This window comes from Podarcis cretensis (assembly GCF_951804945.1).
Source record: "Podarcis cretensis genome assembly, chromosome: 6".
Taxonomy (NCBI): Eukaryota; Metazoa; Chordata; class Lepidosauria; order Squamata; family Lacertidae; genus Podarcis; species Podarcis cretensis.
In genome coordinates this window covers 14,034,106-14,049,360 of record NC_137175.1, presented here as the reverse complement: position 1 = coordinate 14,049,360, position 15,255 = coordinate 14,034,106, and the positions used below count along the sequence as shown (strand labels likewise).

The 15,255-nt window shown below is 47.8% G+C and overlaps 1 protein-coding gene across 1 annotated transcript; it reads right to left on the bottom strand.

Moving 5' to 3' along the window:
- Nucleotides 1-2,529: 2,529 nt before the first annotated feature.
- Nucleotides 2,530-13,973, bottom strand: LOC307217876 (cathepsin Z-like). The gene is made up of 6 exons (XM_079979892.1): nucleotides 13,686-13,973; nucleotides 12,279-12,442; nucleotides 10,756-10,935; nucleotides 7,363-7,513; nucleotides 6,280-6,442; nucleotides 2,530-5,430 (listed from the first exon to the last, which is right to left on the bottom strand). The coding sequence occupies exons 1-6, from the start codon at nucleotides 13,820-13,822 to the stop codon at nucleotides 5,317-5,319; spliced, it is 909 nt and encodes a 302-aa protein (XP_079836018.1). The 5' UTR covers nucleotides 13,823-13,973; the 3' UTR covers nucleotides 2,530-5,316.
- Nucleotides 13,974-15,255: the final 1,282 nt, after the last annotated feature.

Here is a 15,255-nt window from a genome sequence, read left to right as displayed (position 1 = left end):
ATCGCGGTGGGAGCCGGAAACGTGCGGGGCCGGATGGGTGGAGGAGCTGCGGCAAAGTTCGCCCCTTATAAGGTGCTTCGGCGCCGCCCCGGCGCGGGAAGGGCGACTGGTTCGCCCAGGGTTACGAAACGAGGGGTTGGCCATCTGATAAGAGCGGCCGTCGAGGCAGGAAGAAAGAGTTAAACGCCGCCGCCCTCGGGAGGTTCACCTGCGCATCTCGGGACTTTCATCACCGCCAGACGCACCATCAAATCACGGCTGGCATCAGCGCAGTCATGCCCGCGGGTTGCAGGGGGTTGGGCTAGAAGACCCGCGGGGTCCCTCCCAACTCTGCAACTTGGCAAGTTTAAGAAACAAACACACACAAACCCGGAATGCCCAAGCGCCTCTCCAGTGCAGAACACGCAGACCATGGTTTCGAGCCATGGGCACCTTGTATAGTGCGGTGCTCACTGCTGCCTTTGAAAAAACTGACTCCAGGAAGGCCGGGGCTCGAGATCTGCGTTTTGCTTTGTTTTTTGCAGCACGGCTCGCTGCATGTTACCGTAATTTACCCGCACGTCCCTCTGGATCGAAACACCCGACAATGGGCATCTTTGATCCTGGCAAGTGACTGGGAGGCGAGGGGGAGCAATAGAAAACAGACACAGCTGCCTACGCACCATGCATTTAAAGCGCGCGCACACGCCCCGGTACAGTCATCCTGAGAACTGTAGTTAAAGGGGCCAAGAATCGCTTCCCAGTGGCTCACATCATTTGCGGTGTGTGTTTCTTTTAAATATATGCCGCCTATGCGGGGGGCGGGGATTGCTGCTGGAGGCGTTTGGTGATTTAGTTTCGTAATCATTTATGTATTTCCGGAGCATTAACAACAGTGCTAAATTTATCAATCCACCCTGGGCCAAGCAGTGAATCAAAGCATTCTTCTGCAAATGCCCTTGCAGCACAGAACCCATCTGTGTCAGGCATCCAGAGTTTGTGTGGGCGATAATTGACAAATGCCCTCATGTTTCCTTAGTACATAGAATTGTAGAGTTGGAAGGGGTTCCAAGGGTCATCTAGTCCAACCCCCCTGCAATGCAGGAATATTTTTGCCCATGCTGCAAACGACCGTTGTTTGCTGTGTGTTCATTTCTGGTTTACTACACTAAAGGGTATATAATATGCCGAAAGGAATGCGTTTTCATGTTACGTTTCATTTGGAGAGCCAGCTGTAAATGGTTTAATTGGCCCAAGGCCTGGTGATTTGGGAACATCTTTGCCTGATGCCTAAAGATAAGCAATGGGGAGCCACCACGGAAAAGGCCGCTTCACGTGTTGCCGCCTTCCAGAGTTCACGTGGAGGCAGCACACAAATGATGGTCGCAGGGTCCAGGTTGGTCCATATGGGGAGAGGCAGTCCTTGGATAGCAGCCCTGGAGTGGAGCTGCTGTAGGAAAGCTGACATGTAAAAGCAGTCATTTGGGCCAGGTGTGTGTTGAGCTCCTTGGAAGGCCTGCATGAAATAACCGAAAGCTAATCCAAATTCTAGACGCAGGTGGCGCTGTGGGTTAAAGCCTCAGCGCCTAGGACTTGCCGATCGAAAGGTCGGCGGTTCGAATCCCTGCGGCGGGGTGCGCTCCTGCTGCTCGGTCCCAGCGCCTGCCAACCTAGCAGTTCGAAAGCACCTCCGGGTGCAAGTAGATAAATAGGGATCGCTTACCAGCGGGAAGGTAAACGGCGTTTCCGTGTGCGGCTCTGGCTCGCCAGAGCAGCGATGTCACGCTGGCCACGTGACCCAGAAGTGTCTCCGGACAGCGCTGGCCCCTGGCCTCTTAAGTGAGATGGGCGCACAACCCCAGAGTCTGTCAAGACTGGCCCGTACGGGCAGGGGTACCTTTACCTTTACCTAATCCAAATTCTGCCACAAGAAAACCGTATTCTGCAGCCTCTATACAATTGTAGATAACATGCACCTAATTTCCCCTATAATTAAGTCAGCGTAGAGTCTGGAATTGTAGAGTTGGAAGGGATCCCAAGGATCATCTAGTCCAACCCCCTGCAGTGCAGAAATATGCAGCTGTCCCGTACAGGGATCAAACCTGCAACCTTCACATTATCAGCACCACGCTCTAACCAACTGAGCTATCCTGGCCTCAGTATCCAGCAGCATTTACTGTTTTCATTATTTAATCTTGAGTTGTCTGTTGAACCATTATGACTAACCCAGTCAGGTTCTGTCCAGTGTTGGCCATGCAACATGTTTATTAAACAGAGTTTTTATTGCAAACACATAGTACAGACCTGCAAATATAGAGCCCTTCCAAAGGATGTGTTCGGGAAGACCCTAGAACTTAGCTCTACTAAATTTATTTTCAGATGATAATACAGACTTGGAAGATAAACCCATCCTCATATGATATTTATTGGTAGCTGCACATATGACTTATTGCCACGTTGGAGATGGATCTTGAAGAGGCTGATTGAAGAATGTGGGAGAGGAACTTAAATGCAGATTAAGTCTAGCTAGAGGAAATACACAGAGATGTGTTTGTGAGAGACTGGTGGAACTTTACTGCTTATGCAAATATTTCAGAGAACAAAGGGGAAGTCCCTGCTGTGTTTGCCAGTATATAACTTTGTAAAAGGTTGGTTTTTCAATTGCTGCATGTATCAGAAACTCTTTTTGTGGTGTCTGTCTCTTGCATTTTTGTTTCTGACTATCTTGGTCTTGGTCTAGATCTTGTGATGCCCTTTTTGTTTTTTTGTTTTTTATGGGTTATGTATGTTACACAAGTTAATATAATATAATTACAGACTTGCAGCAAGATTCCTCCTAGTGCCTGAGGATGTCAGATACATGTTTGGTACACACGTGAGGGTGCAAAACGTGCCCTTTTTAATTTTCAACATCATCATGAGTGTACAAATTTTGTTACTAGTTACAGTTTGTAAAAATTTTAAAAAATAGCACACTGGAAAAAAGAATGCCGTGGACTATATTTTTATATCAGTAGCACAGGCCTCTAGCTATTTCCCCTCCATTCCCATCTCTGGGATGTTTCAACAGAAAAACACTGTCCCTAAGTTTGTCACTTAAAACAAGAGCACCGGCCTCTTACTCATTGGCATCTACCTTTGGAGGTGCATATGGCTACAATGGGACGGCTGCAGCAACTCACAGAATAGGGAAAGGCTGTAGAGCACCTTGTACACAGAAGAGGGAAAGGTTAAAGCAGGGGGCAGCAACTTCTTTGGGCCTGGGGGCACATTTGGAATCTTGATAAAGTGCCGTCGGTGCCCATGGGGCATGGCACGACACAAAAATGGCCACCCCTTTGAAAAGTGCAGGGAGGGGAGCCATGGTGCACGCCTTTCACCATAGCCAATCAATTTATTTTTTTTAAAGGCACCTACATTAGCCATCATGGGACGTGGGTGGCACTGTGGTCTAAACCACAGAGCCTCTTGGGCTTGCTGATCAGAAGGTCGGCAGCTTGAATTCCCACGATGGGGTGAGCTCCCGTTGCTCTGTCCCTGCTCCTGCCAACATAGCAGTTCGAAAGCACGTCTAAGTGCAAGTAGACAAATAGGTACCGCTCCGTCAGGTAGGTAAATGGCGTTTTCGTGCACTGCTCTGGTTCGCCAGAAGCGGCTTAGTCATGCTGGCCACATGATCCAGAAGCTGTCTGCGGACAAACGCTGGCTCCCTCAGCCTATAGAGCGAGATGAGCAGGCAACCCCAGAGTCGTCCACGACTGGACCTAATGGTCAAGGTTACCTTTACCTTTACATTAGCCATCGCCACACTCACTCAGGGTGTCCTTTGCACCTTTCAGGACAGAAGGGAGGGAGGGCGGGTGTCCAATCCTAGGACCCCATGAAATGTGGGCATGTTTAACCGGGGCATGCTCAATGTCGCAAAGACTGAGCTACTGCAAACAGGAGGTGAGCAGCAAGAGCGAACAGGCTCTCATCGAGGGAGTTTTAAAGGAACATTTTCTGATATCTTTTGTGGGCGCTGCAAGAGGCATCACGTTGCCACCTTCCAAATTAGAGGGTGTTGGGACAAGCCAAGTTCAAATCCCCACTCGCGCATGAAGCTCACTGGGCGACTTGAGGCTGGTCACATTTTCCTCAGCCTCGTCTCCCTCACAGGATTGTTGTTGAGCAATTCCCCCCCCTCCCCAGTAGTGAGCATTCCTGAAGGAATTATCCCCAAATGTGGAAAAAGCAGATTTCCTATTTAAAAACATGTGTCTCACACACAGTAAACAGTTCAGTAGCCAAAAATCCTCTATTATCTCGCATATAATTCTGCAACTGGTCTGCTCCCAACTGCTGCACAATTTCTCCCCACCCCGGAAAAAAAGGAAAGCACTGACTTGTATTCACCAATACTTAGCTGTGACTCAACGGGCAATGAGACTCAAGCTGTGTCCCGTTGGTTTTAATGGGGCTTTGAACAGAACTGTGATACTGGATGCACAATAGCAACCAACCCATATAGTGGGCTGCATTGAAACTGAATGCATAGATTTCCCTGGGCTGTGCGTCTCCAGTATGCCAATGCTACACACAGTCTGATGTGCCATGCTTGCAGAACCTGAATGGAAGGATCAGGGATATTGGCCTCATTCTGAGGTTCTCCAGGGAATAGAATTACCGGAAGTATCAGTGGGAGGAGCCGGAAATCAAGGCCTACATGGTCATACACAGCCTTCCAGAGGCCACATGCAAATGATGGTTGGGGCCAGAGTCAAAAGTGGCTGGAGCAACAGAGGCAACTCTTGCAATGCGCAGCAAGGAAGGGCACCAGTAAGCCTGCATTGAAGGCAACGAGTAATGACAGGCTGTGCCCCCTTCCCTGCTATGCTCTCCCCCCTTCAGCTCTTCCCCAACTCTGCGTCCAGAAATCGAGGCAATGTGATTTAAACTAGGCACTGGCTGCATGGAAACACCATTCAGGTATTTTGCAGGTCCAGCATTTTGCTTAACACATAGCCTCAGCCCACTTTAGCCAAATGGGAATCCATACGTCACATACACCACAAAGTCCTTTTCACCTACATCATCGTAACCGAGGAAAGCTTCCAAGCAAAAAGAAATAAATGCTGTTTCTCTCTCTGTGTGTGCAATCAACAGTTTCCTTTGCTGCAGAAGTTATATGCAAACAAGCAGCCTGATCTTTGCGAATACTTCACCATTAGCATGCGTTGCCAAATATATAGATAGATCTTTCCCTTTCATGAGAAGAAGGAGGGAAATCTTGCTGGGAGATACTTTTTGTTTCAAAATCAGGAGTGCAAATAAGGGGTCTGTGATCCATTGCAGAATTCAAGAAAGTATGACGTCTCCATAAGCACAGTCCTCTTCCACAGCCAGGTTATAGTGCCCTCCGCTGCCTCCTTTATAGGCGCTCGTAACAATTCTGAGCCAGCCCTTCTCACCCTGCAAGATGGGAAACTGCATTAGTCATGGGCTCAAGTGACTCTTCTCCTGCTGCTGCCGCCACCCTGGAAACCCTCACCCAACAAAAACTGACTGTGTACAAGTTGGAAGGAATAAGCGCAATTGTCCTGGATCTGCCCCAGAGCATGCAGGAGGGGGTAATGCAGGATTAGGCAACCTGTGGCTCTCTGGGTGTTGTTGGGATGCCCATCAGCCCCAGTGATCAAGGATGATGGGAATTTGTGATCCAACAACCTTTGGAAAGCCGCACCCTAGTGCAGTGGGATATTTGCATCTTGCATGCAAGGTATGGCACGACAGACACACAACTATTTATTTATCTGCCAGAGGGAAGGAGAAGGTGGGCTAAAGTCCCAAAATCCACCCCCCCCGAAATGGCCTGGTCTATTGCTAAAACACCAACACCCTTCTAATGCCTCTGGCTTGCCAGGCATCACACCATTTCCTGATCCCTAAATGGACACAATCCACTGGGGTTTTTATCAGCTCTGGTGGTCTTGCACCCAAACACTCCAGCAACTGATCCTGTAGCATTCAGAAGAAGATTCTCACACGTAGGAACGGGTGCAGATTTCTGGACAAAACTCCAACTGCTTATACAGTAGTTGCAAAACACATCCCCGATCTTTGTACATGTAGGGTTTGCACCTACACAGAGTCGTGCAGCTCTTGGGGCCTGCCAGAAAGCTGTAATCAAACATGAAGGGCTGAATTCCTTCCTATTAGAGCAGGAGTGGTGAATATTTGGCCCTTTGGATGTTGCGTGCGCACACACACACACACACACACACACACGTGTCTCATTTATGGCTGCTCTGTCCTTCCTACCCATGGCTCTCCCCAAGAGTTCCGGACGATCCAGAATTCAGTTCCGTTTTCTACGCCCCAGCCAGCAATGGAGATTATGTGGTTTATCATGGGATGGGCGTCGTATTCTTTATAAATTCCTCCAGTGTATGCTTCCAGCTTCGAAGTCGCCATGATCCCACAGCTGTTTTAAAGAATACAGAACAATGACATCAAAGCAGCCTTAAGATGCTATTGATAAGTTGAAACTTTCAACGTCCACTCTAGATAGCACCGCAAAAGTCAAAACCTGATACAAGAGCTTCAAGCTTTATCTCGTGAGCAAAACCCAGCCAGATGGGCAGGGTATAAATAATAAAATTATTATTAATAATATTATTAAATAGAAAGCTGCCGCGGCAAGGAGCAGAGGTTACTTTAACTTGCCCCTTGGTAGGTTGGAGCCATAATCGCCATAATCCTTCTGCCAGTGAAACAAACAAGCTTTGTAAGTAATATCAAAGCTGCTACCTGGTGCACCCCAAAGTCAGCCTCCACCTTTACCATCCCTTCTTAGGAGGACAAAACTTATTGTCCTGTTAGCTAGTCACCTGCTGCCACATAATCAACAAATTGAGGCATTCCTAAGGCCACTAAATCAATTGGACAATGTACTGAATCAATGGACAAATTACTTGGTCCAATCACTTGACAAATCACTGTATCAAATCAACAAATCAACTGGTCACACCCACCCCCTAAATTTAAAGCACACAGCTTCCTCCAAAGAATCTTGGGAGTGGTTGTTTACTCTTCGCAGGGCTACAATTCACAGCACCCTTAATGAACTACAGTTCCCAGAATTCTTTGGGGGGCAAGTCCTGTGCTTTAACTGTATGGGGTGGATGTGCCGGTCTCTTCTGAAGCGTAACGAAAGTTCTCAATTCTCAAATGGCACTGGCTTAATAAAGTATAACATAAACGTGGCAAATTCCAAAACCAGATAAACAGAGCCACTGGTCTTTCTTGAACCACTGCAATAGGCTATTTGAAATAACTGCAATTATTTGCATGCTTTCATGTGTTACTACCTAGACACTGGCTACAAAGGTTTAGCTTCTGTACCTGACGGGTCCATTCGCATAGACTTCTGCCATGATTTTCTCTCGCCCACTGACACTTCCATAATCTCCAACTTTCCACAACGTATAATTCTTTAGTGCATGGCATTGACCAAAAGTGATGCATGTCCCACATTGGTTAAACTTCTTGCATTCTGAAAAATGAACAGGCACATTTAACTGAAAGAAACTTTCCTTTTATCCAGTGGCTATAAACAATGAAATGAAGGGTGGACTCGAACGTAGTGCTCAGTGAACGTTCCTTCACCGTAATGAGTTCTCCTTGCACAATGGAGCATGCTCCCCCTCTCCTCCCCGCCACCACGCACCCCCAAAATCTGTACTAGGAATCATCCCCCCAATGTCCTGGAGCAGATTTGGGGAGGGCACAGGGTAAGCGCAATGGACGACAGGGAAGGAAGTCTTATTTCACAAGCAGAAATCTGTGCACCAACAATTTGCATTAGCTGAAGACAGCCCTAGGTTTCACCATATCCCCTTGACACACTGCTTGCGAGAAAAGGGGAAATGTGTAAAAAAACAAAACCCAAACAGGCGCATCTTTTGATGCTGTGCTTTTTGACCAAGTTGCAGACTAGAAGAAATTGGAGGAGATAGCTGGTGGGGAGTTTGGGGGGGGGCATGTTGAGAGAGAAAAACACTTTTGAAGATAGGAGAATTCCACCGTATAGCTAGAAATAGTCTTACCCAATATTTCTTGAGTGTGGAATTAGATTGGATTTTGATGATAAGTGAGAAATAAGGAAAATATAAATTTTTTTGGGAGAATTGTTAGATTTTATCTAAATGAGCGGTGATAAATATTGTAAACAAGTGGGTAATTTGCTTGGAAAAAATCTTCTGCAACGATGTAAGTGGGAGCGGGAGATGTGAGGGAGTCCAAAGAAGAGACGAAACTATGTTATGATATAAGTAATTTTTATTTATGCATTTGTATTCAAAAATCTTAATAAATATGAAATTTTTTAAAAAAATATTTCTTGAGTGTGGAGCTTCTTTGGGTCTACTGACTAAAGAGGAAGGAGCCCAAGGTTGGAAAGTACAGTCATACCTTGGGTCACAGATGCTTCAGGTTGTGCATGGCGCCGAACCCAGAAGTACAGGAACGGGTTACTTCCGGGTTTCAGTGCTCATGAAGAGGAGGAGTTTGGATTTGATATCCCGCTTTATCACTACCCTAAGGAGTCTCAAAGCGGCTAACATTCTCCTTTCCCTTCCTCCCCCACTACGAACACTCTGTGAGGTGAGTGGGGCTGAGAGACTTCAGAGAAGTGTGACTGGCCCAAGGTCACCCAGCAGCTGCATGTGGAGGAGCGGGGACGCGAACCCGGTTCCCCAGATTACGTGACTACCGCTCTTAACCACTACACCACACTGGCTCTCATACCACACTGGCTCGTGCATGCGCAGAAGCACCAAATTGCAACCCGCGCGTGCGCAGACACGGCGCTGCGGGTTGCGAATGTGCCTCCCGCATGGATCACATTCACAACCCGAGTGTCCACTGTACAGAGAAGCAGGGAAGGGAATAGGCTGAAATAATTACAACTTGCACTTTGGGAGGGGACGGGATTGATAGCAGAAAACAGGGGCAGACTCTTTGTTTTCCTGATCCCTTTCCTATCTAAAAAAGAAAAAAGAAAGAAATTGTCCAGAAGCAAACACCTTTCTTTCTTTCTTCCTTCCTTTCTTTTATATATATATATATATATATATATATATATATATATATATATTTCTACCAACACGGCTACCTACCTGAACCTTTCCTATCTGTGACACCCTCCCAGTTTCTTTGCTAATCCTTATCTCCACCCAGACTCTTGGTTCTTTTTAAGTGCTAATGCCTTTGGGATACTCTGTAAGAAAAGCCACCAAGAAACATAATAAATGAATGAATACTACTAGAGATGAGGGGGGAGGGGCAATTGCATTTACTCAATGGGAGAACAAGGATAGGAAGGGAAGGCCATAAACTGCCTTGCTGCACAGGCTATCTGCTTGAATACAAACACATTGTAACTGCTGAGAGAAATCTGCTTTGAAAAAAGGAGAATATGGTACTAACCAATCCATCTCTCTCCAGACTTTGTTTCCCTCTGATGAAGTGTGATTACACCACAGACTGTCCCTCTCTCTTTCTTCCTCTCCTCCTCCTACTTTTATTAAATGCATTTTCTTCTCCCTGCCGTCCTTCCTCCTCTTTCTCATGTGATTAGCTTTGGTGATGGAAGCACAAATGCTGAAATTTATTTTTATCCTTGTGGTCTTCCATGTGTCTTCTTGTAAACAGAGGGCTGTACCCAAAGGTGAGTTCTATTTAGAGGAGACCCACTAAGATCTATTAATTTCAATGGGTCTACTCTTGAGAATTCACAAGGAGACAGAAGAGGCTTCCTTCCTCCATACGGACACATCCCCAGTTATTTTGTACCTTAGTGTGAGTTTTAATCATAACCTTCATCTTGCAATCTCAGCTGACAGGCAGGTTATAAATATTATAGATTAGACAGACCAGTGATTCTCAAAGGGTGTGGCAGTAAGATTCAAGGACACTCAAATTTTTGAACATTTCAGTGCAGTATAGTATAGTATAGTATAGTATAGTATAGTATAGTATAGTAAAGTATCAGAATATATATTTAATTTGCAGAATATGGATAGATATCTTTTCAAAATTGACTAGTCTTCTACAGTTTTACACGACATATTGTTGTGAACAGGGGCTTTCAATTCTGACAAATATGAAAGATCAGGAAAGAGAATGACTTATCTGTGTTGATAAGGATATGAAAGTTTGCTTGCTTCAAGCCAGACCTAAGATAAATGAGATGACCTGGCAAAAGCAAATGCACACCTTTCATTGAGTCTGTAAACATACTTAAGGTACCTATGTAAGAGGCTCGTTTGTAATTATATTTTGGGAATGATTCATATTCTTATGTAGCTGTATTGTTTTATACTTTCTGGATGTCCCATGATCCCAGAACTGTGTTCTAAAGTTATAAATCAAGCGCTGCTAGGAGTTTTTTGTTTTGTTTTCCAGCGTACAGTGGAACCTTGGTTCCCGAGCGCCTTGGGAGCCAAACATCCCGCCTCCCGAAAGTTCTTTGGAAGCCAAATGTCCGGCACTGCTTATGCGGCTTCTGATTGGCTGCAGGAAGCTCCTGCAGCCAATCGGAAGCCATGCCTTGGTTCCCAAACTGTTTTGTTAGTCAAACAGACTCCCGGAATGGATTAAGTTCAGGAACCAAGGTTCCACTGTATCAATTTAAAAAATTTGACGTGGCGCAAACAATTTTTTATTCTGAAAGTGTGGCCCAGAGATAAAAGTTTGAGAACCACTGAGCTAGAGAAGCAGGTAAGATAAACTCACTTTGATCTTTAGCTTGGTAGTTGTTGCAGGTCTCATCTGGGATGCCGTGCTCATTAGCATACTTCCATACTGCATTGTGGTCTCCCCCATGACAGCTGCCAGCATCCGCGCAGTCGAGAACATGCTGGACTGACAGGTATGCAGAGGGCCAAGCAGCTTTCCTCTTTATGTTGATGCGATCTGGGGGATGACAAACCAGCAATTGGTGGAAGACAGCTTTTTTTAAGAAAAAAAATCAACTACCTTTTATCAAATTTAAAGAATAAACACATTAGCAATGTTTGGATCTTCCCACTCCCACTGTAGCGGAACTCAAACATAACCCGTTGATACAAATTACAAAAGAAACAAAGGACGCTTGGTTACATTTTTTTAAAAAAAAATAAACATCATTCCACACTTCCCCATGAGTTTCTGGTGGTTTGTAAACGTGTTCCTTTTTTTAAAAAAAGCGCATGTAACAAAATTAAACCAGCTGTTGGAAAAACCCTTAAATGTCTTGTGTCATCTTCTTCTTTAATGCACCTTGCTAGTCAATTTCTCCATTAATATTAAGCCCCAAACATATACAAACTGAAGATCAAAGAGGTTTGTATCCAGAGATCTCCAGTATTTAACCACTACCAGGCATAACATCATCATGAGTAAGACAAGTTTTTGGGGCTTGGGGGCACATAAGGAAATTTTTGCAATTTGCTGTGGGCAACGCAGAATACTCTTTTGGCGGGTGGGGGCGGTACTGGCGGGGGGGGGGACCTACTCTGAAGGTGCACACTGGAGAACCCAGATATAACCTGTATATATTGGGACCTGCAACATTCTATAGTTCAGAGAACATTTTAAGTTGACAGCTCCAGTAGAACAACAGCCCTGCGACAAAACGTTGCAGCCTGGACTGTTTATCCTCAAAGTTCCAGCCAGTCAGCTATGGCTGCCCTCCAGAATCTTCCATTCAATTCCCCTTCCCAGGTTTTTCTGCTTAATTTCCCTTCCCCAACTTGGGTGACCTCCACGAGTTTTGGACTACAACACCCATCATCCCTCATCATTGTCTGATATGCTGATTGAAGGCATAGTCAAAAACAGTGGAAAATATTTGGAAGGTACCAAGCTGGGGAAGGCTGATCTATAGAGGGAGGGGGGGGGCATTTTTGACTGCCTCATTGTGGTTTGCAGAAGCGGAACAAACCAGAGTTCCTGGCTGAGACACAGCATTGCGCCAGTGATCATGGTTTGTTTTCCCCGCACACTATTGAGACAAACATCTCAGAAGGGGGAATGCATGGTAAACCATTAACTAGGTTACCAATTAACCATTAAACCTGGATTTAAAAAGTGGGATGGGGGTTTAATATGGACTGGCTTTCCGATGACAGCAACGTCACGTGGATGTTGCACAATACTTGATTGCTCCAAACACCATGATAGATGGTCACCTGAAAGCACCCTCTCTGTACTGGATGTGGGAAGGGATAAAGCATGCCCACCAGATGCATTGCCAACCATCCCACGCATCTCCATACCTGCAAAGGCGCTGGTGCTGCCATGAGCCCAACACGACCCACAGTACTGTGGGATGTGCTGGTTGCGTGTGGTGCTCACATAGTTGACTCCATTTATGTTTCTCCAGTCCCAGCTCTTGGGTAGTTTTGAGATGTCCATGTTTTCATGGGGACGAGGGTAGGTTCTGTTGGAGAATGGGGAGAGGACGGAAAAACCAAGTGACTGTTTCCTCCCCCTTTATCTAAGAAGAGTTGTCAGGAAAATCCTTCACTGCTTTGTCATGATTCCCTCCAACTTTCTGCTGGGCAGTCACACGGCAGCTGCTAGCAGCAAACTTCCTCAAAACAGACACACTAACCAGTCTCAAGCACTTAATGCAGCCTCTTGCCATCTCCTTATGGGAGCAACAGCATTAAGAAAGTAAACCCTGGAGCAGTGACGTGGGAGCTGCAGGGTGGAATTTAAGATACAACTCCCAGGTTTTGCAGCTGGAACATGGGAAGCTGTCAGGCCATCTAGCCCTGTCTGCACAGACTGGCAGCAGCTCTCCAGAGGGTCAGGCAGGAGTCAGTTTCCCAGCCCTACCTTGAGATGCCGGGGACTGGAACCCGGGGCTCTCTGTTTGCAAAGCAGATAATCTATGGTCCTTCTCCCAAGTTAGGGCTCTAAGAAGAGACCCACCAAATTGAAAGCAAGCCCCAACCCCAAACGTGCATTATTGTCTAGCCTGCCCAGGCATTTTAATTTTAATTTATTTCCCACTTTTCCTCCAAAGAGCTCAAGGTGGCCCCCATGGCTCCCCCTCTCTCCATTTTATCCTCAGGACAACCCTGTGAGGCAGCTCTGCTGGAGACTGTGCTTGGACCAAGGTCACCCAGCAAGATTCTCCCAAGTACTAGTTGGACACACTTAACCCCTACACCTGTGGATCCCAATTAGCTAAGGACGACAGACCCCTGGTTTTTCAAAAGCCAAGCCATGGACCCCCTACTTTTGAAAATTTGGATATTGCTCTTGTATTTTTTGTTATGTTGATGGTGCTGCAGACTCTCTGAGTGGGTGACGTGGACTGCCTGGGGTCTGTGGACCACAAATTGGGAAGTCCTGCCCTAAACCACATCTCCCGTCTGTTACAGCCACAGACTGGCTGCAGAACCAGGAGACCGCAGGACCTCCGTGGAAAGGAAATAGGACAAATTCATGGAGGCTATTTGCTTGGCTCTACACGTGACAGCGATATGCTGCCTGCAGGATCAGAGACAGCTGGGAAACCACCACCCCGCAATTCTTTACGTAAGGCCAGACGAAATAAGGGCGCTCCAAGGCGCCTTTGGCGTCCTGTTGCGCCCTCAAGCGCGCCCGCGCCTCTCCAAGCCGGCAGGATGGAGATCCGGGTTCGGAAGACGACTGGGCGCCGGGCGCCTTACCTGATCCCCGGAGGCCTCTTCGCCATCGGCTTGTGGCAGCTCTGCCCCTCCTGGAAGTAGACGCCGGCTGCGGACGCCGCGCACAGGAGGGCGCCCGCGGCCAGCGCCAGGAGGAGGAGGCGCCCCGGCGGGGTCATCGTCGCCGGACTCCTGGGTCCTTCTGGGGAGAGGGGCCGAGAGGCGGCAGCTGCTGCTGGTGGTGCTGTCCCTGCGGTCGCCGGGTCTCGATCTGCGCCGGCAATTTCGAAAGGGGAAGTTTTTGAGGCCAGGCTGCGCAAATCAGAGGAGGAGGCGGAGGCCCCAGGCCAGCCCCTGCGGGGGGGCAGCCTTCGGGCGACTCCCCCGACGGGGTGGAAGGGAGAAGGGGAGCGGGACTAGCCGCCCGGGAGAAGCAGCCGCCCCGCTTCCCCCCGGAGGGTCCCCGCCGGGGGCAGGGTGGGCGCAGGGGCCGCCCTGCCCTCCGCCCGCGGGAAGCCACACCCTCCAGCTTCGAGCCCAAGGCACAGAAACGAGACTTCCGACGAGGAAGCCCCGGGAGGGACGGAGCCCTGGACGGAGCCTGCGCACGCCCGACGTGGACGCGCAAAGGGCCCCGTCCTTCTCACGTACGCCGGCTGCGCGCGCCCGCCGTTGGTTCCTTTCTGTGCGCTAGACGCCTGACTTCAGGGGAGGGTCCGCGACGCCTCCCGCCTTGATCTCCCCGTGCACGTAACGTCTGGAAACGGCAGAGCTGGGAGCTTTTCTGGGTCCGGTTTTAGCTGGAGGGGAAGCCCAGAGGACTGTGGGTCAAGGGAGGAGGGCCCCATACCATGGGCGTAGCCAGCTGACCCCCCCCCCCCCAATCTAGTGAACAAATAAGCACACTTAACTAAAACTGCAGAAAGATTTTGACATATTCTGTAAGTTAAAACAACTGTTGTTGAGATATTTCATTCCGAGTCTGCCAGACAGAGCCAGACACCGGATAGTGGCAAGGCTGTCATACGTCCAGAATTCTCCAGACATACTGTATATGGAATATTGCGGCGGCAGCAGTGTCCGGGTGGAAGACCGGTCAAATGCCCGGGATGCTGCTACGCCCATGACACACGTTTGGGGTTTTTTGGGGGGAATCGGAGTAGGGATCAGCAGTTACGCAGCTGCCATATATCTAGTCAGGCTTGTCAACACTGACTGGCAGTGGATTTCAGACGGGAAGTCCTACTCACCCCTGTCTGTAGACTGAACTGGGACAGTCTGCATGCAAAGCAGTTGTGCCGGCAGTCATGTGAAGAAATGCACGTGACTGTTTAAAGGGCCGGAGGGCTTCAAGGTCTAAAACAACCCCACGACAACCACAGCACTTGATCCGGATGTTTACTACTTTACCTTGAATTTTGTAATCAACGTGTCGGGAACAGGGCTCTTACTTCATTTTATTTCATTTTGTTTTCTTCCTTTCCCCCTTCCTTCCTTCCTTCTTTCTCCCTTTTCCTGTTTTGCTCTTCTCTTTTGGTGTGCTCTTTTTTGCGATGTCGCTGCTGAATAAGAAGTTATTTATAAAGGAAAAATAATAACTGTCCCACTGAGA

Excerpts from the sequence above, each read along its gene's own strand:
- LOC307217876 (XM_079979892.1), bottom strand. The coding sequence starts at position 13,822 with ATGACCCCGCCGGGGCGCCTCCTCCTCCTGGCGCTGGCCGCGGGCGCC. Across the intron at positions 12,443-13,685 it reads AAGAGGCCTCCGGGGATCAG|AACCTACCCTCGTCCCCATG; the intron begins GTAAGGCGCCCG and ends ATTCTCCAACAG. Across the intron at positions 5,431-6,279 it reads ACTCTTGGGGAGAGCCATGG|GGTGAGAAGGGCTGGCTCAG; the intron begins GTAGGAAGGACA and ends CCCATCTTGCAG.